The following is a 21,811-nucleotide window of genomic DNA, read 5'->3' as shown; positions in this document are numbered from 1 at the left end:
TAACAAGAAAGAGTTTGTAGGAAACCAAAGACTATTCATATTGTATCATTATGTGAACATAATCTAAGCAAAATTCATAAAATGAATACTAGAAAAAACAAACTGAATTACTAGGGACCCCACAAACATGAAGTAGACACAATATCATTCAACCAGCAAGGTATACCCAATTACCGGTAGATATGTTTATCCAAATATTTGTTTCTTTTATATTGGATGACAACACTATATAGAAAAAGCAAAATAACAACCTTGTAGTAACATATTTTTTATGTAAGTTGTAAGTTTAACAAGGCATGTAGTTCAAGTCAAATCTATTCGACCTTTTTCATATAAGAAGTGATGTACAGCCTCCAATGCATTAAAAAATACTAAAAGGTGACTTATTTAAGTGTAGTTTCTAAGAAAAATAATTGATAGGGATTTAAAAGTTTAATATAAAAATGATGGGTATCACTAACCAACCTTAAGAAAAGTCCAAAACATAGATAATGACTAGGTAGTTAACTTAATTCAAATTCTAATTAATATATCCAAGTTAACTTTTCTGTTGAATTTTATCAAGGAAAAGGATATATATAAACACATAACAAACACCTCAAAAATCATCAAAACTCATAAGCATTGAGTTCTCTCTGATTATTTTCAAAGTCATCATCAAGAAGAACAACAAGATGATGATGATGCAATCGAAAGATCTAATTCAAACTTCTTGGCCAAATCAATCTTATTTTCATTCAAATTCATATTATTGTGAAAGCGAACACCATGAGATTTTTTCTTCAATCAATAGTACCCCTGAAAACTCAATAGTTTCATCAGGGTTATATGGATGTGATGATTATCCATTGTTGGAATATGATCAGATGCAAGACCCTTCACCCGTTTACAATGAGTCACAGAACATCAACACACTTGATGATGTGTGCAGATGGTTATGTGATGATGATGATGATGATAATGATCGAGAATCAGAAGAGATTCAATCGATTATCACAGTTGCTGCTGATGCCATGGAAGAATCAAATGATGTCATAGAACCCGAATCACAAACAGGACTCGAGAATCTACTAAAGGCCTATGCAGATGGCATGTCAACGGGACAGACAGAGCTTGCAAAAGTGATAGTGAAATGCATAAGAGAAAAGATTAACCCCGTTGGTCAAACGCTTGATCGCATAGCCTTCAAACTGTTTGGCGAAAATCAAGAAGAATACATTAACCAAGAATCAATGAGAAATTTCAAGATTGCATTCAGAGTGTTCTATGACATCTTCCCTTACGGCCGGTTTGCCCATTTCACAGCAAATTCAACCATTCTTGAAGCGGTTCCAGCCCATGTGGAGTCAGTCCACATAGTTGACTTTGACCCTGGTGAAGGAAGCCAGTGGCCACAAGTCATACAAGCCATAGCACAAATGAAGAAATCTTTGATCATCACAAGCATCAAACTTGATCAAGATCAAGATTCACAATTTCATCAAACAAGGTGGCATCTTTGCAACTTTGCAAGAACTTTTGGTCTAAATTTAAAGGTACAAGAGATTGAAATTGGACAATTGGTGAATCTGATAGAGGGAAGAAAATCAGGGAAAGAATTTGTCGTGTTTAATTGTATGGTTGGCCTTCCACATATGGGAAAGACAAGAAAAACAAATCAAGTTACCGACTTTCTAAACGTAGCAAAACATGTTTTAGCACAAAACCAAGGGATCATAACTTTTGGCGATGGCGAGGAAGGCGAAAGAATGGGAAACCATTCGGATTATCCTTCGTTTTTCGACAACAACTTGGCACATTACAAAGCGTTATACGAATCCATAGAATGTGGTTTTCCTAGTTATCTCAATGAAGCAAGAATAGCTATTGAAACCCTTTTTCTTGCACCTTTTATATCATCAAAATCTTGGTTCCAAAAGTGGGAAGAGCGAATCGAAAACACGAGTTTGGACGGGTTGAAAGGAGTAAAGATGAGTATAGAAAGCTGGAATGAAGCAAGGGAATTGGTGAAGGAAGGAGAGAGTCAATATGGAATCCGAATTGAAGGGGGGGATGCTAATGAAATGGTGTTGGAATGGAGAGGGGTTCCACTTGTGAAAGTTTCTGCTTGGGTGTAGATAAAGAAGATTCAGAATTTGTTGCTTAGAATATACAGATTTGTACATAAACTAGTTATTGTTGATGGGGTATATGTAAAAATGGATTCTTGATACAAGAAATATGATCATTTGAACTTATATAAACTGAACAATTGTGATACAAACACATATATAAACAATAAAACTGTATTAAATAAAAAAAAGATAAAAAAAAAAAAAGAAACGTCGACAGCAGGATTCGAACCTGCGCAGGCAAATCCCAACAGATTTCGAGTCTGTCTCCTTAACCACTCGGACATATCGACGCTCATGTAGGCCGTTCAAAGATAAAGATATTTGTTATATTAGTCAATCAAAGTCCTAAGACCCAATCTGGCTCTTGTTCGATGGGCTTTGACCCTGACTAGCCCAATAAAGTTGACCCGGTTATCACCTGTATCAAATGATTCAAATTATCTATGGAACTTCCCACTTCTTTTAATATATAGCAAACTCGATCACTAACTACACACTAAACTATACTTATGTTTCTTTACGAAAGATTCTTTATACTTAATACATACATTACGAAACTTGTATACTGACTTGACTCGAAGAGTGGTCGTGGAGCTTAGACCCCACAAACCTTCTACTGAGTTGTTGATATTTACAAGCTTTTGACTGGCTCGAAAGGACGAAAAACTGCTTCAAGTGTTGTAAAGACACAATTGTAACTACACAGGTATTCTAAGATTATGTGTAATGGTTTAACTAAAAAATGTAAAAGTGACTGTCATGTAGCTAGTGGGGTTCTCACTAACCTAACTTTCAAAAGTAGGTAGTAGTTTAACTAAAACAAATTAAAGAAAATAAAAATGTGGGTAATGTGGCTAATGGTGATTGGCTCAAAAATTAAAAAAAATAAATAAAATTTGTTTCAGTCTCTCTCACATCCGTCAAACCCATGGCGCCCCCAGGCGTGGTGTTTGGCGGCCCAAAAGGTTGAAGTGGCATGGGTTAGCGCCCACTACAAATAGTCCAAGCAACAAAAACAAAGTATATATGTGTGTTTTGGATCAGTTGCACTATTTACCCAAGTAAATATTTTGTTTGTTAGAATTTCAAGTAATTTATATTAACCACATTACTTACAAAAAATAATTTCTTAAATATAAAAAAGAACCTCTTCATTGATGCTAACCAACACAAGCTTGTTTTTGAAGCTTAATTTAGATGCATTACATTCAAATCATTTTGTTAAATTTTGAATGTTCTATCAAGAACAATTAGGCTATAGTACTTAGATCGATCGACATTATGTATTCAGTTGGAAGTTATAGCTAAATGGCATAGTGTGCTCGTTTTCATTCCGATAGCAGACACCGCTAGAGTTTGCCTCTTTGAAAGAATTGGTGTCAAGTAGGTGTTGCTGACAAGCTTGTATTTTGTTTCCTCCCTTGTAGGCTTTGCAGATATATCCAACAAAATTCTGGTAATCCTGTACCATTTGTTGTTATCTGTGTGTGAGTATAGTAATACTAATAATATACACATACATATATAAATCAATCAAAGATGGAGGAGAGATTGACCTCTTGAAGAGGGTGATTGTTGACAATGACCCATGGAACAAATCTGTGAGGAGGGTTGAGTTTGAGTGTCTCATCAGCAAACTTTAGTTCAAGCTGCACCATCAAAACATAAATCATACTTATTATAAAAAAATAATCAGCAAATATTTGGATAATATTTTTCAAACCATAATATATATATATATATATATATATATATATATATATATATATATATATATATATATATATATATATATATCCCAAATTAAAGAGAAATCATATGAAAACCTATGCTGATTAAACATATTACCCAAATAGTCATTGATTTTTGTGAAAACTTAATAATCCGATCTTTACAAGTGATTATCCATTACATCCGATAAAAACAAAACGGGTGTATCAAATTTGGTCAATGACACATATTATGGCAAGTTTTGTGCCAATAATGGCATGTGTCAGTGTGTTGTGTCAGTGTGTTATTGGTTGTTAGTCTAATCGGCACAAATGTAATAGACTTTTGTGGCGTTGTTTAATCGAGACAAAAGTGGCTAAGTTTTTCACAAAGATGTTCCATTTGTGTAGTATTGATTGGATTTTGTTTATTAAAGAACTTTATAATAATAAAAAAAATTAAAAAGTTGAGAAAAGTCAATTGCTATTTTGGTAACATGTTTAACCAAAATAGCTATTCACATATGGTTATTAAAAGTCTTAGAGTCATATGTTATTAAGTGATGCATATTAACAGGGTCGGCCCTGAGAATTCGTGTACCATGTTCAAGCTTGAAAAAAAACGTGACTTTAGGCCTTAACGAAATTGAGTATTTGGCTCACTAAAGGTCTAAACCTAATACCAAAGGGCTAATAACTAATATAAACCATAAAAATAGTTTTGTAAGTGAGTCTTCGTTGGTGTTTGTATGGGTATACCCGATAAATTTAATTTTTTACATATACATAATTTAATTTTTTTACATATACATGATGAAAAATGGGAATGAGAAGTACTTACATCAACACCCTTTCTACTTTGGTAGCAATCCATGATAGGCTTTGGGTATATATTGAGTGAATTCATGCATGACTTCCATTCAGCATGCCTTCCTTGCAGATTCAGGCTTTCAATACACTCAATCAACTTAAACCTTAATCCCTGTTAAAAACAAGCATCACTAGCATTATAACATGTATTTAGGGTGAACGGGGTGGAAGCGGCAAGGGGGTTCGGCAAGCCCCTTTGCCGCAAGGGAACACCGCCGCCTATGTTTTTTGCCGCGCGGGGAAGGAGGTGTGCGGGGAAGAGTTGTCGCGTGCGGGTAATGAGGGAGAGGGGGTAGTGGTAGGGCCCAACGTCTGCGCAACCAATCATGTTTTGTTTTTTTTTTTTTTTTAATAAAATGGGTTGAGCGAAACCACCCCTATGTTTTTTGGGCAAGAGGTGAGAATTAGAGGGTGAAATGACATGACATATTATGATTGGGTGGGTACAATTTTCCCCCCCCAACTCATGAGTGGTGCACCCCCTTCACCCTTAGTGGCACATTTACGCTCCCAATTAGCAAAGGTTCAATCATTTTTTTCAAGATTACATATATGATAGTAATTTCTAAAAAATGGCAAACTTGCAATATGAACATACCAAATGAATTTACTCTAAAAATCGTTACATTTGAATTTTGAAGATTTGGTATGTAAAATGATCAAATTTTTTGATACAGCCAAAAAAGGAATAGATTTGGTATGTAAAATGATCAAATTTATGATACAGCCAAAAATGGAATGTTGATGTATAGGAGAATATAATAAACTCTTATGACCAAATGAATAATCAAACAATATTAATCATTTAGAATTCAAATTATTGGAAACATATTATTTTACAAGGCACCTAAAAATTATTAAAATAACGAAATTAACTTTAATCTTACCGTTTGAGGCAACAAGTCAATTGCACAAGCTTCTACTATGTCAATCTCACATTCATCAGGGCCATGCTGCAAAATCAAAAATTCAACACAAATTATATTAAACTTGTAAGTTGTAACTATTACCAAAACATGTACAAGTTGCACTTACTTGGCAAATCCACTCATTGTTAGGAGCAAATTGAGTATTTCCCCATGGAACCATCTTGAGGTCAACAATGGAGATGAGATTCCATTGAAACAAAGCTTTCCCAAGCTGATTTACAATGAAATTAGCACAATATGGGCATAAGGCTTCGTAGTACAATGAGACCTTCACTTTATCTTCAACACCATGTGATTTTGGCATTGCCAACAAGAAGAGCAACACCAGAATCTTATGCAATGAAGCCATAGCTTTTCTTGAGACTTGCATATGATGATATCTTTGCCCTTTTATACAAGTGGTTCACAATTTCTTCCATATGTAGCTTTCTTGGGACAAACAACCTTTTTTGGTGGTAAAATAATTGAGTATGGTGTAAATGGCAGCTTTGAATACATAATGTGTAAGTTTTTATTGCACAATATGATGTGTATTTCATTATTTCCTAGGTAAATGGTTTTAGATATAATATCATGGCTAAATCTTTTTCTATAAACATAATTCAGAAAAAGTTAATACTATTCACATTTTTTTTACTATTTGCATTGTTAAATTATACTACTATTCACATATAATTTAGCAATCTAAATAGTTCATGTTAAGTAATTTTAAATTCGTCACGTGAGAGGTAAATCAAGTTTATCGAGTGATATGCTCAATGACAATTTTCTTTTGATAGTTCAAGTTTTCTTATAAGAATTAGTGTCTTACTTTCTTTAAGCTAGATGAAAATATAAGTATTATTATTGTTTATATTTTTAAAAATAGTAAGAATAATAAAAAAGAGGAAAAAGCATCCAACATGTACTAACTATCATTACATGTGATGTGTTGAAGAAGGCATGGAGCATTTAAAAACGTGTATTTAAATTTGTTAAGTACTTCATACTTAGGATTAAATAAGAATAAAAAGTGCTTTTCTATTATTATGCATCATTATAATTTTTCTTTTACCTTTTGTACATTATTTTTAGAAAAAAAAAAGGCATGGAGCATTTAAAAACGTGTATTTAAATTTGGTAAGTACTTCATACTTAGGCTTAAATAAGAATAAAAAGTGCTTTTCTTTACCTTTTGTACGTTATTTTTAGAAAAATAATACACAAAATTTAAAATTAAATAAATTTACATTTTTGGTACAAATAACTTTTTATGCTTTTCTGTTATTATGCATCATTATAATTTTTCTTTACCTTTTGTAAGTTATTTTTAGAAAAATAATACACAAAATTTAAAATTAAATAAATTTACATTTTTGGTACAAATAACTTTTTATTCTTTTCTGTTATTATGCATCGTTATAATTTTTCTTTACCTTTTGTACGTTATTTTTAGAAAAATAATACACAAAATTTAAAATTAAATACATTTACTTTTTTGGTACAAATAACTTTTTATACAAATCGTTACAAATTATTGTTATAACCTAATATTCAAAGAATAGTTATTTACTATTCATTTTTATACAGGAATGCATTGATATATCGTAGATCCGTTACAATAAATTTTAATTGGTTTGGTAGTTGAGTACTCATTTATTTTCCAACTTGCACTTTGAAGGGTTGGGTTGAATATATGCTAAAATCATATTGATTCCAAATACATGGTTTTATTTATTCAGGGACAAAGTTAGAGATACGCATAATAAATATTTACTTTTTTAAAGGTAGTAGAAATGTTATTTCACGGCAGCTATTTTTGAAAATGTGCATAAAATATATAAAAAAATATGTTATGATCACACTTTCTCAAAAAAATTGCATTGAAAATGTGCATAAAATATATAAAAAAAATATGTTATGATCACACTTTCTCAAAAAAAAATTGCATTAAAAATAAAAGATGAAACATCTTGAACGACCGAATTATTTTTTGTGTCACTTGAGATTTTACCTACGTGATTTTTGTTATTTTTTCTATGCTTAGGTAATAAAACATCTATATACTACCGGGGTGGTAGTCCATTATTAAATATAAAGCCTTTAAATATTTGGGTGGATTTAGACGAAAAAGATTTTAGGTTCAAATCTTACAGAGGATAAAGATTAAAAGAAATTTATCAAAAGAAAAAAAACATCGTATAGCTTTCACCGTCAAACATTAATAAAAAAAAGTGCTCCCTTCTCTATTCAAAGTAAATAAATAAACAAAACATCTAATATGTTATACACACACATTCACCATCAAGCATTAGATTTAGATATAGGTGTAGAGTGGGTATGAGTTTATTGTTAAAAAGCACATAGATACTTTAGTTACAACTTGTTGACTTTTATGATACCTTTTAATAAAAAAAGTTAGTTTTTTTTTTAAGAGCAATTAGATATATCCCTATACAAATTTAATAAATTACATATTTACTTAAGTTTTTTTTAACACAAACAAAGTTTATTTCATTCATACTTGTCAAGTTACATCAAAATAGAAGGTAGACGGACAACAAGCTGCGCCGACAGCCCTTTCTGAATTGCAAACCCTAATCTACCTAAGTCAAAAATTAAATTACATATTTTCATTCCTAAAAGTTAGAAATATCAGATATACCCATTTCATTAAAAATAGGTTATAGAATGACTATTTTATCCTTTTTTTAACTAAACCATAAAAATTACATATTTACCCAGTTTAAATATTTTTTTTCCATTTTTTTGTGTTTTTTAACTCGTTTTTTAAGCCTTTTTTCATTTTTTTGCCTTATGTTACCGATTTACTTTCTGTAATATTTTTTCCCACAATCACCAAAGTATACAAAACAAAACAAAATCTAAATTTGTAACTTCTTACTAGACCAAAAAACCATGCCAAAAAAACAATCCAAAAATCAATGTCAACAGTTTTTAAATCCAAAAAAAAAAAAACAAATGCCGACAAATTATAATAACAAAACCAATGACTCAACTTTGATAAGTTTTCGTATTTTTTCCTCGTCCTTTTTTACTTGATGATAGATGTTGACTAGAATCTTCAGAAGTCGTATTTTTGCACCTTTTTTCATGGTGTCCATACTTACCACAACATGAACATTTATGTCTTTTTCTGGACTCGTCATTTGCTTCAATTCTATTCTTTCTTGGTCTCCTGGCAGATGTTTGATAGTAGGCGGGTATATCTTTTTCTCGGTATCAATGTGTAACCAGTGATCCTTTGCAGACATCGGATCAACTTCTAGAGCATAAGTCTCTTTAAATTTCTCGATAGTGAAATACGAGTCGACATATTTTTCCTAATTTACCTCCCTATTGAAAGCAATAAAACCAGTTGCATGGTAACATGGAACACCTTTAACTTGCCAAACCCGACACGTGCAACTACGTTATCAAGTGATACCTCCCAATGCTTTTCACCGCGTTTCACTTCGGCTTGATTTTCACCACTTCTACGTACTCTCCCAAATTCTACATAAAACATAGAAATATATTATTTTCATATATAAGTAACAAAAATGCTTAAAAAAGCATTTCACTCACCTTAGAGATTTTGATAGCAATTGTGACTCAAAATTATTAGCCATTGTTTTACTTAGGTCAGATACGATCATATGGGTTGGGCTCGATAAACGGGTCGACATGAAGATGGGAACGTGGCTTGCATGGGAGTTATTGCTGATGTCAAAGAACTCTTTCACAAAAGGACTGTTGCATAAAAATTTCGGGTTACAATTGCATAATAACAATTTTGACCCGGAATTATTAGCCGTTGGTTTACTCCGGTCAAATACGATCATATGGGTTGGGCTCGACAAACGGGTCGACATGAAGTTGGGTCGGTCGAATCAAACCGGATGCCCATGCTGGTGTTTGAAAACAAATACATGCAACAACAAAAAAAAAACCCAAAGAGTACTTTGGTAAATTGGTTGATATTATGCAACAATCCTTTTGTGAAAGAGTTCTTTGACATCAACAAATAACTCCCATGCAAGCTACGTTCCCAACTTCATCTAATTTAGCCTATCACTTTGTTTCATGGGTAAATTACACTTTTTGTCCTTTATGTTTGTATCGGATTGCAATGGATAGCCTTTAACTTTAATAATTACAGCCAAAATCCTTTATTTGCAAAACACATTACACATTTCGTCCTTTTGCACTAACCAAGTTAAAATTTTATGTTAGCTTTAATCAAGTAAGGGTAATTTGGTCTTTTATCGATTTATTTAACTTTCAGTTTTGAGTTTTTTTATTGGATTTTCTTTTCTCTCAAGTCGTTCTTCCCTCTTCTTTAATAACATGATTTCAACAATTTTGAGCCAAATCCTCATACTTTCCCCAAATTTAGTTGAAGACATTTATATGGCACAACCTGAGGGATTCAAGGTTGTTGGGAAAGAGAACTAGGTCTGCAAATTGAAGAAGAATTTGTATGGTCTTAAATAGGCACCCAGATAGTGGTACATGAAGTTTGATAACTTCATGGAAAGATCAGGGTACAAGAGATGTCAGATGGACTATTGGTGTTATCTGAAGAAGTTCAAAAACTCTTATATCATATTGTTACTTTACGTTGATGATATGTTAATTGCAGGTTCTAATATGTCAGCAGGTTAAAGAAACAAATGTCCAATGAATTCGAGATGAAGGATTTCGGTCCAACCAGATAGATACTCGGGATGGGTATAACCAGAAGCAAGAAAGATGGTTCAGTGACACTATCCCATGAGAGATACATCGGGAAAGTGTTAGAGAGATTTGGTATATAAACAGTGAGAAGACCAAGCCTAGAAACACACCTTTAAGAAGTCACCTCAAGCTTACTAAAGATCAGTGTCCCAGAATAGAAGAAGAAAAAGCTGATATGGCTAGAGTTCCCTATGCATCTGTTGTAGGAAGTCTAATGTATGCTTGGTATGCATGAGACCTGACATAGCACACGCAGTTGGAGTTGTCAAAGATGGGGTGCTTTGTTATTTGAAAGGTACGTCAAAGATGGGGTTTTGTTTTAAAGGAAAGGATGTGGTTCTTAAAGGTTATACAAATGCTAACCTGGTGGCTGTAAAGAGACATTTAAAAGCACTACGGGAGATGTCTTTACAGTGGGAGGAACAACGGTGAGTTGGATGTCCAGACTTCAGAAAAGTGTGGCTTTATCTATTACAGAAGCTGAATACATGGCAGTAGCTAAGGCTAGCAAAGAACCAATATGGTTGAAAGCTTTTCTGGAAGAGTTAGGGAAGAATCTGTCACACCCCGAATATCTGAGCATTGGCGTGACTAGACCGGTATCTTCATTGCACAGCGGAAGCAAATATAAGCTAAGACTTCTAGAAATTGAGCGCTCGCTAAGTACTCGACTCCACATGGTTCACCTATTCCAACCGTGCCTTGTCTTAGAAATGCAACCTGAGAAAGAAACATACGAAAAATCAACATAAAGTTGAGCGAGTTCATAGTTTGTTTGTAAAAGATTTGAAATAAATCGTTTTGAATAACCGGTTTTTGAAGTATTGTTGAGAAAACGAATTTAAAATCATTTTCTTGTCAAGTTATATGGAAATATGTATCATGTATTCTTGTATAAATCAAGTATTCTCGTATGTATCATGTATTCTTGTATAAATCAAGTATTCTTGTATGTATCATGTATTCTTGTATAAATCAAGTATTCTTGTATGTATCATGTTTTCTTGTATAAATCAAGTATTCTTGTATGTATCATGTTGTTAATGGGTTGCAAGGCTATTAACATGTGACACCACATAGGAAGCAACCAAACCATAGGCATTTTTCTAGTTGGCATATTCTGAGACACAAAAGCACTGCTTGGTACTCGTTCTCACCAAGAGTGTCGCTGCCCTACACCCGTTAGATCTAACCTTTTGTTCTGCGGTCTAAGTATGTACACGATTAATGGTGCTTATGGTACCCCATTCGTGACACGATTTCTCGTATCATTCCTCAAAACGCATCATACTTGGTACTAGTTATCACCAAGAGTGCTTCTTGTTTTTGTATCCATCCTACCATAACTCATGTATTTGTAAACTCTTGTATTTGTATTTTCCCGTAGTTTAGAAAACTAGAATTCGTGTGTATGCACATTTCGAAAAATACGCTTGTTTGCAAAAACTGGTATAACACATAAGCTTTTCGTAAACCATTTGTGTCTGGTAAAACTTGCTTGTAACATGGTTTAGAAATATGTAATTCTCGTATGCTTTGCAAAAAGTGCATGTCTTTCCACCCCGAAAACATTTAGAAAAATGTAAAACTGTAAGAAGGTGGGGTTATGAACTCACCTGAATATTCCTGTGCAAAGCTAGCTAATTTATGACTTCGTGATGTCGTTTCCAAGACTTGACTTGCTAGCGTGCATTCTACAATATTCCTAACACGGAATATCTTATAAGTTTTTAAATAACGCGGTAATTGATCTACGTGTTACCGAGCTCTACCGAATCGTTAATCGCACGATTCGACGGTTTGTTGGTAACTTAAAAGAAACGAAGAAGTTATACTTGCTAAGTTTCGTTTATTGTCTCGATAATTTACTAAGTCTATACACACTTAGTTTTTTTGAGATTTCAAATATATAAATATTTATATAAAAGAATATAAATATATCGTTGTAATCGCGTTAGCCGTCTCGTGAAGTTGTTGTGAATATAGAAATATTCGTATGTGAGTAATATATAATAAACTTGTACTATATGTATTACGTCTTGTATATATTTGCCAAAATATACGTATATGCCGTTTCGGCGTTTGAAATAAATATAAAGAGTTATATTTATTCTACAAAAGAATCGTCGAGCTTGAACCCGATGGTTTTAATTTATAATAAAACGTGATTATTTCAAGGATTTTCTCGAAAAACCGGCAGAGTTTCCTCTATTTGTGGAGGAGCTCTGATTCTTATTGTGGGTGTGTGGGGGTTTTGAAGAAGGTGGAGTTTCCTGATGTTGTTTAGGGTTCTCATTTGAAGGGGATGAATATGTCTGATGGTAGAAGACGATAGGGTGTTTGGCTTTTGTTATGTATGCATATTTGAGAGAAAGGGAGGTTTTATGTGTCTGCACAATTAAGAGAAGGCATGGCCCCTTTTATACACTTATATAATTGGGTTTTGTTTAGTGGTTTATATAACAATTTATTAACCACAAGTCCTTGTGTTCCATTCTTTAGAGACATAAATCTCTTGGAGAGATTTTTAGAGATTTTGAAGATCTTAAAGAGATTTGATAAGATCTTATAAGATTTTGATAGGATTTTTAAGGGACGATCTAATATATTATGTGCAGGTTTAGGTTTGGGCCCAGGGCCCACAATCCCATCTCATGTGTAAGTGGTCCGTAATTCCTACGAGACCCGATATCGTAACCCAAACTCCATAGAATAATTTTTTTTAAAATTAAAAGGCGTATAATAGTGGCGTTGTCAGTATTTTGCACGGTATCAGTCCGTTGTCATTTGATGTTCCGCAGATGCCACGCGAATCTTCAAACGCGTACTGTAGAGTCAGATAAGCGTTCCTAGGCACTCCAAAGGCCTAATTAAGTTAATTTGTGTTGTAATCACTATTTATTATCGCGTTAATCACCTGTTAATCACGTACTTAAGAGCTGTAAATTACCGGTTGTCACATTCTCCCCCTGTTAATAAAATTTCGTCCTTGAAATTTAGACTACGTCAACTCCTTAGAGTTACGTTATATGTAAGTAAATACGAATAATGTCAAAGGAAATGAGGCATACTGATACAGTCACTAGTGTGACCAAGTTAACAGGGGTTCAATAAAAGAGGAATCTTCGACCAACGGAATTCCAAATAAACGTTTACAATATGCAAATGAATGTTAGAAACAATAACATTCGCTGGGAGAAGCTTAGAATCAACAAGCCCAAACGAAATAGTTTTGCATGAAACGCTCGATCATGATCAGCCCAAGCTGCAAGTTCTACCGACGCCACAAGGTGTCGTAGTGATAAAAAATAATTCAATACTAGTGGTGATCAACCAAGTATCACCTGTGTTTAAAGTCAAATGAAAGCGCAATAATAAATCGAAGCGGATTTACTCTAAACCAATAAATAGATAATTAAATCCGTGCATGAGATTAGCGCAAGCTTCAATTTAGTGAAACGCCACCACAAGGTGTCGAAGTTAACAAACGACTTAATGGAGTCGTAGACCAAACAAATCTACTACGACTTGAAACAAATGAAACACTTGTTAATACGAATTTGAATATAATGTTTTCAATACATCATATGGTGTGTTGAATTGAATATGCGTAATGAACAAGTTTCAAGCAATTGAATCTTGGTTTCGGCGCAAGCCGACAATAAGTACATGCATTGACAAGAAAACTTTCGGCATGGTCATAACGAAAAACCATGTATGTGACTTGAAAAGAAAAGAAATTTCAAGAAAATGTGTTGACTTGATAACAAAGAAGCCAACCATAATAATGTGGGTCATTCGAATCACAAATCAATAATTAGATTTAGCGAAATAATATTTGAACTTTAATGAAACGCTTTATTCGAAACGAAACCACATGCGTAACAAACGATGCATGCGTAACATATGAATTTTCAAGAAATGAAGCAATGAGTATTCGCTATAATGAAAGAAATGATTGTGATACAATGACCATTAAGAGGAGTAGATGTGAAAATCTACTCACTAGATGCAAAAGTCGAGATTTCTATAAAAGAAATTTAAGGACTTTACCTGGGGTTGCATGTGATGACCGGTTGTTAGGTGACATTACCATGGAATGTCAAACATATCATATTCGTCATTAATGAGTTAGGGGGAATGCGGAGACATACGTCTTCTCCTTAGCATGACTCGTGTCAGTGTTTGAAATGTGCGAATGCCCTGAGGCACGCAGGGTCAAGTATGCCACTGGCACGTTAGAAGGGATTGCGCTCACCTGGTGGAACGCGCAAGTGCAGATCCTAGGGTTGGCAGCTGCTAACGCCACACCTTGGGAGGATTTCAAGGAATTGATTAAGCGTGAGTATTGCACACGATACGACATTCATAAGCTGGAGAATGAGTTTTATCATTTGAAGATGACTGGGTCAGAAATCGAGGCTTATACCAAGAGGTCGAACGAGTTGGCTGTGCTGTTTCCAACTATGGTGGGCCCTCCATACAAGCGTATTGAGTTGTATCTCAAGGGTTTGGTGCCAGAAATCCAGAGCCACGTAACCTCGGCTAATCTTGACAACATTCAGGCTATTCAGCGCCTCGCTCACCGCATCACAGATCAGGCAGTGGATCAGAACAGACTGCCAAAGCGTATCAGCGCTACTGCTACCGCTACTGCTTCCACTACACTTGCTACTCCCAGTGAAAACAAGAGAAAATGGGATGGGGATTCTAGCAAGGGATCAGCTTCAGTGCAGTCACAAGCTCAGCAACGAAAGACAGACAGTTACAAGAGTCCCAGTCAGCACTCCTCAGGCAGCCACAAGCAGGGAGGGTATCGAGGAAACCTCCCGAAGTGTAACACCTGCAACAAACACCACAGTGGCCAGTGTAATAAGGGTCGCTGTCAAAGATGCCTCAAGATGGGTCATGAGGCCAAAGATTGTAGAAGCCCTCGGCCTGCGAACCAGAATCAGCAGCAGCCCCAAGCACAGCAGAATCAGCAGCAGGGCAACAAAGGGTGTTTTCATTGCGGTGCAGAGGGTCACTTCAAAAGGCACTGCCCTCAGCTGAACAGGAACCAGAACAACAACAACCATAACAACAATCAGGGAAATGGCAACAACAACAACGGAGGGAACAACAATGGCAATGAAGCAAGGGGTCGTGCTTTTGTGCTAGGTCGGGGTGACGCAGTGAATGATCCCAATGTGGTTATGGGTAAGTTTCTTCTCGACGATATTTATGTTACTGTCTTATTTGATTCGGGTGCTGATACAAGTTATATGTCCTTGAAAATGAGTAAACTGTTAAAACGTACACCAACACCCCTAAACACTAAACATGTCGTAGAGTTAGCAAATGGTAAGAGCGTAGAAGCCGCACACGTAATCAAGGGTTGTCGTATCGTTCTAGCTGGTCAGACCTTCTCGATTGATCTTATACCCATAGTTTTGGGTAGCTTCGACGTTGTCATCGGTATGGATTGGTTATCCCAACATCACGCAGAGATTTTGTGCAAGGAAAAGATCATCCGTATTCCTCGCTCTAGTCAGGAACCTCTTGAAGTTCAAGGCGACAAGAGTGGTGCTGTGGTTGGCATCATCTCTTTCTTAAAGGCGCAGAAATGTTTACGAAAGGGGCACACTGCAATCCTGGCACTTGTCACTGACGCATCAGCAAAGGAAAAGAAGCTGGAGGATATTCCAGTTGTACGTGACTTTCCTCAGGTGTTTCCTGAAGATCTACCCGGTTTACCGCCTCATCGCCAAGTCGAATTCCAGATTGAGTTGGCTCCTGGAGCAGCACCAATAGCCCGCGCACCGTATCGTTTAGCTCCAACTGAACTGGAAGAACTTTCAAAGCAACTACAAGAGCTCTTGGATAAGGGCTTTATCCGTCCAAGCTCTTCGCCTTGGGGAGCTCCAGTGTTATTTGTGAAGAAGAAAGACGGTACGTTCAGAATGTGCATCGACTACCGTGAACTAAACAAGGTGACGGTGAAGAACCGTTATCCTCTTCCGCGTATAGACGACTTATTCGACCAGTTGCAGGGGTCGAGTTACTACTCCAAGATAGACTTGAGGTCAGGGTATCATCAGCTGAGAGTCCGGGATGAGGACGTCTCCAAAACCGCATTCAGAACTCGTTACGGCCACTACGAGTTTCTTGTCATGCCATTCGGGTTAACGAACGCGCCTGCCGTATTTATGGACCTTATGAACAGGGTGTGCAAACCCTATCTAGACAAGTTCGTCATTGTTTTCATCGACGACATTTTGATTTACTCCAAGAGTCAAGAGGAGCACGAAGAACACCTACGATTGATCTTGGAACTTCTTAGAAAGGAGCAATTGTACGCCAAGTTTTCCAAATGTGACTTCTGGCTTCGTGAAGTCCACTTTCTAGGCCACGTAGTGAACAAGGATGGGATCCATGTCGATCCATCCAAGGTGGATTCGATCAGAAACTGGCCTGCACCGCGAACACCAACGGAAATACGTCAATTCTTGGGTTTGGCGGGTTATTACAGACGATTTATTAAAGACTTCTCCAAGATCGCGCAGCCGCTCACAATGTTGACACAGAAAGGTGTCACCTACCGTTGGGGAGATTCCCAGGAAAACGCTTTTCAGTACTTAAAGGATAGGCTTTGCAGCGCGCCTATTCTCTCATTGCCAGAGGGCACGGATGATTTTGTAGTCTATTGTGACGCGTCGATACAGGGGCTTGGTTGTGTATTGATGCAGCGGGATAAAGTTATTGCCTACGCTTCGCGACAACTCAAGATTCACGAACGGAACTACACGACGCACGATTTAGAGCTGGGAGCTGTTGTTTTCGCGCTTAAGATATGGCGACACTACCTGTACGGTACCAGGTGCACCATTTACACCGATCACAGGAGTCTCGAGCATATTCTTAAGCAAAAGGATTTGAACATGCGTCAACGAAGATGGGTTGAACTTCTGAACGGTTACGAATGCGCCATCAAGTACCATCCAGGCAAGGCCAATGTTGTGGCTGATGCTCTCAGTCGGAAAGACACTCTACCTAGACGCGTACGAGCCTTGCAGCTCACTATTCAGTCCGGTCTTCCTGCACAGATACGAACTGCCCAGATAGAAGCTTTAAAACCCGAAAACGTCAAGGCTGAAGCCTTACGCGGCTCAAGGCAACGAATGGAACAAAAGGAAGACGGCGCCTACTATGTAACGGGGCGTATTTGGGTCCCACTTTATGGCGGTTTACGAGAACTTGTGATGGATGAAGCTCACAAGTCTCGCTACTCGGTACATCCAGGTTCGGACAAATTGTACCACGATCTCAAAACAACATACTGGTGGCCAAGCATGAAAGCCCACATCGCAACATACGTCGGCAAATGTTTGACTTGTGTGAGAGTCAAGGTCGAGTACCAGAAACCAGCGGGTCTACTTCAGCAACCCAAGATACCGCAATGGAAATGGGAAGAAATTTCCATGGATTTTGTTACAGGCCTACCCAGATCCCAGCGTGGGAATGATACCATATGGGTGATCGTGGATCGACTCACCAAGTCTGCACACTTCCTGGCTATAAAAGAAACGGATAAGTTCTCCACTCTCGCAGACATTTATCTCAAAGAAGTTGTTTCGAGGCACGGGGTGCCCACCTCCATCATCTCGGATCGGGATGCACGATTCACGTCGAGCTATGGCAAGCGATGCACAAAGCGTTTGGCTCTCGTTTAGACATGAGCACAGCATATCACCCTCAGACGGATGGGCAGTCTGAGCGCACGATTCAAACTCTAGAAGACATGCTTCGAGCGTGTGTTATCGATTTCGGCAACGGATGGGAAAAGCACCTCCCTTTAGTGGAGTTTTCATACAATAACAGTTACCACACCAGCATTCAAGCCGCTCCATTCGAGGCATTGTACGGACGTAAATGCCGGTCACCTCTCTGTTGGGCAGAGGTGGGGGATAGTCAGATTACGGGTCCAGAGATTGTAGTGGACGCCACAGAAAAGATTGCACAGATACGACAACGCATGGCGGCAGCACGCGACCATCAGAAAGCCTACGCGGATAAGCGTACGAGGCCATTGGAATTTCAGGTCGGGGACCGGGTTTTACTTAAAGTCTCACCCTGGAAGGGTGTGGTTCGATTTGGTAAACGAGGCAAACTCAATCCACGGTATGTTGGACCGTTCGAAATCACTGAAAGAATAGGCCCAGTAGCCTACAGACTGAACCTACCAGCTGAACTCGGTGCAGTTCACAATGTATTTCACGTGTCGAATCTGAAGAAATTCCTATCAGATGAGACCCTCATAGTTCCTTTTAAGGAACTCACTATCGACGAGCGGTTGCAGTTCGTCGAGGAACCAGTTGAAATCACGGACCGGGATGTTAAGGTCCTCAAACACAAGAGAATCCCTCTTGTCCGAGTTCGTTGGAACTCCAAACGTGGCCCAGAGTACACCTGGGAACGCGAAGATCAAATGACAGAAAAGTATCCCCAGTTATTCGAAAACCGTGCAACCACTACTGAGGCTGAAGCTACTACTACAGAATTTCGGGACGAAATTCCAAATCAACGGGGGGATGATGTGACACCCCAGGAAAACCAGTGAACGATACAATTTACCTAGCTTCCTCAGTGAGTGCGTACCAAATTTCGGGACGAAATTTCTTTCAAGTTGGGGATAATGTGACAACTCGAATTTCCGCGATTTCTATCTTCGCATTTATTACACGTTAATTGTTTGGATTGGTTGTTTGTTTGGATTGTAGTTTATATTTATGGAGGTGCAATATAAGTGTTACTGTAATGTGTATGTTATTTGTGTATATGTATACATACCTTGCTAAATAATAGAACCTTGGCCAACAACTTAACCCACCCACGAAAACACCATGTTGGTGAAAACACCTTGGTGTTTTCGTCCACTTGTTTGCCAACGAAAACAGAATGGGCCTTGGCCCAGTAGCGATCTAGTATATGTGTTAGTAGTAACCCTTACGCATGAACGGTATTCGGAAAAACAAACCCTAACCACCTCTCACATCCTCTTTACCCTTGAACCTGACGGCAATCTTGTATTCCCCGAATCTCTCCGGATCGATCCGATCATTTATCCATTCATCGCGGTTAGTGTTAATCCTTAAACGATTAGTTTATTCCAATCACTTTTGATTTATTTGTTTATAGCATGATGTAACTGTTATGTATTTCGGATTGTGGATTGTATGATCAGTTATATTAATTCTTGTATGCGAAACCTGGTGTGATCTAAGAGTTCTAGGATTACTATGATTGAATGATTAATCTCGAGTGATGTGAAGGTGATCAGGATCTAAAAGCATGTTAACTTGTTAACAGTGTTTGAGTAGGTGATATGTTAAGCTATTGCTGAATGCATAAAAGGGTCTTGATAAATGTTATGATTGCTGTTGTATGATCGGTGATAGGGTTCTTGAATTTCACGAATTGATATGATTAACTGTATGTTGCAAGAGACGAAACTGTTATATGATTTCTTGAATTATTCGTAGTTGCTGTTGATGATGATGCCTTGGACGAAAACCCCCACCCAACGAAAACACCACATGAACGAAATCACCTTGGGTGTTTTCGGCTAAGGTGATTTCGGCCCACATAAGTGTTTTCGGCCCAAGTGATGATTTCGGCCCAAACTGTGTTTTCGCCAACCAAGGGTTTTCGGCCCAATGGTTTTCGGCTATAAGTGATTTCGGCCCATCTAGTATTTTCGGCCCACTAAGTGTTTTCGCCATGCATTGTGATTTCAACAGAACATGATTTCGTTGCAAGTGTTTTAGTCATACATTCTAAACAGTGATCCGTTACTTCTGTTAACTCTACTAGTTGTCAACTCTGTCAGTTTACTGTTCCTGTTGCGTATGATAATCCTGTTAAGTGGTTAACTTTGTCATGTATATTAATGAATACACATGTTAGAACAGACTTGAGAAACATTTATGTAAAGCTGGAATTGCACGAACTTGATTAACTGCTTACGTGATATATGATGTTTAACTGCCAAACACACTTTGTGATAATACTGTGATGCAAGTTGCGTGAGAAACATTACGAACGTGAACTGATTTCGTATACGTGCACTATAGGATTTGACTGATTCCTTGTGAGCGCATAACTTTAGCATACCGAGCAAACCAAGGTGAGTTCACACAGCCAAGGCATGGGTTCCCGGGTGGGAATGGGATTTGTTGATTTATTGTACATACTCAGCTGATAGAATCGAACGATAAGATACAACTAGACTAGTAACACTTACTGAACTGATCTTCGCACACCTGCCAAGGGTTGGCCGCGATATTATGACTGACTTCGCACACCTGCCTTTGGAAGGCCGCGAACTAAACTTACTAACATCTTCGCACACCTGCCTGGTAGGCCGCGATACAAATAAACCTAGTCTAGAATACTTGGGATAGTTATCCCCTAATCTTCGCATACCTGCCTGGGAGGCCGCGATGGAAATATGATACATGATATAAACGAACGAACATACTATTACTCACACTATACTATTACTGAACTGTTAACTGTGAACTCGCTCAACTAGTTGTTGACTCTCTGCTGCATGCCTTGCAGGACCTTAGGTACTTATGGAGCTTGCACAAGGAGGAGTGGGTTGTTGTGGGATTCGGATCGTAGACATTATGTTAAACAATTGAACTTATAACTTTACTTTGGATTTTCATTATTACGCTTCCGCTATTGATACTATGTTTGGTTTAGAACATCAACCGTAATGATTTGGGTTTTACGAATTATCTTATTTACATTATGCTATGTTCAATATGATTGATGGCTTGATCCTGGTCACGTCACGCCTCCAAGCGGTGGTACTCCGCGTGTGGATTTTGGGGGTGTGACAGTGTCGTTCGCAGGACCGCGTGCCAAACCACCGCTTCCTCTAAAGTCGTATGTGACGTACTTCAACCTCCGTTGATGTATAGCTTAAGTTTCACGTATACCGGTGCACTAGCGTTTCGTTATGCGTAGGCTACCTGCTCGGGAAGTTAAAATATTATAGACAATATGGATAATAGTGTGTGCCCGAGTTTATATTCGCGGTTCCTATGTGATGACCTTTAATGAACTTCAACATAAGTTTTCGAAGGTCTTAAATGCATGTTTCCTAAACTCTCAGAGTTTTGTGTATTGTATGTAATCGTTTTATGTACCCTGTATAAAACACCACTTTAGCGTATGTTTGGAAACATAATTTTGACTGTTTGCTTTTCGGCAACTGTTGGAGACCATATTCGAGTACTATATGTTCTGTATGCATTCAAGTTTTAATATTCTAAGTTCCCAGAGAAAATTGAGGTTAGAGCCTAGGTATCTCTACAGAAACCCTATTCGCTGTAACCTATAGCTCTGATACCAATCTGTCACATATCAGAGCATTGGCGTGACTGGACTGGTATCTTCATTGCACAGCGGAAGCAAATAT

At 37.3% G+C, this 21,811-nt stretch overlaps 2 protein-coding genes and 1 non-coding gene across 3 annotated transcripts; 1 reads left to right on the top strand and 2 right to left on the bottom strand.

The window, feature by feature from the left end:
* The first annotated feature begins 674 nt into the window (after positions 1-674).
* On the top strand, positions 675-2,117 carry LOC110881018 (protein NODULATION SIGNALING PATHWAY 2). Its single transcript, XM_022129406.1, has one exon. It carries the CDS (start codon positions 675-677, stop codon positions 2,115-2,117), a length of 1,443 nt encoding a protein of 480 aa, XP_021985098.1.
* A 205-nt stretch (positions 2,118-2,322) lies between these two features.
* Positions 2,323-2,404, bottom strand: TRNAS-CGA. The gene has a single exon. It is a non-coding gene; the product is annotated as a tRNA-Ser (tRNA).
* Positions 2,405-3,248: 844 nt separating this feature from the next.
* LOC110884470 (gamma-interferon-responsive lysosomal thiol protein) lies at positions 3,249-6,032 on the bottom strand. The gene is made up of 5 exons (XM_022132180.2): positions 5,729-6,032; positions 5,581-5,646; positions 4,665-4,805; positions 3,671-3,763; positions 3,249-3,576 (listed from the first exon to the last, which is right to left on the bottom strand). Exons 1-5 carry the CDS (start codon positions 5,990-5,992, stop codon positions 3,394-3,396), a joined length of 747 nt encoding a protein of 248 aa, XP_021987872.1. The 5' UTR covers positions 5,993-6,032; the 3' UTR covers positions 3,249-3,393.
* Between the last annotated feature and the right edge of the window lie 15,779 nt (positions 6,033-21,811).

The sequence above is a fragment of the Helianthus annuus genome, chromosome 10 (assembly GCF_002127325.2).
Source record: "Helianthus annuus cultivar XRQ/B chromosome 10, HanXRQr2.0-SUNRISE, whole genome shotgun sequence".
NCBI classification, from domain to species: Eukaryota; Viridiplantae; Streptophyta; class Magnoliopsida; order Asterales; family Asteraceae; genus Helianthus; species Helianthus annuus.
Note: the sequence above shows the minus strand (reverse complement) of the source record. Positions and strands in the feature narration are given on the sequence as shown.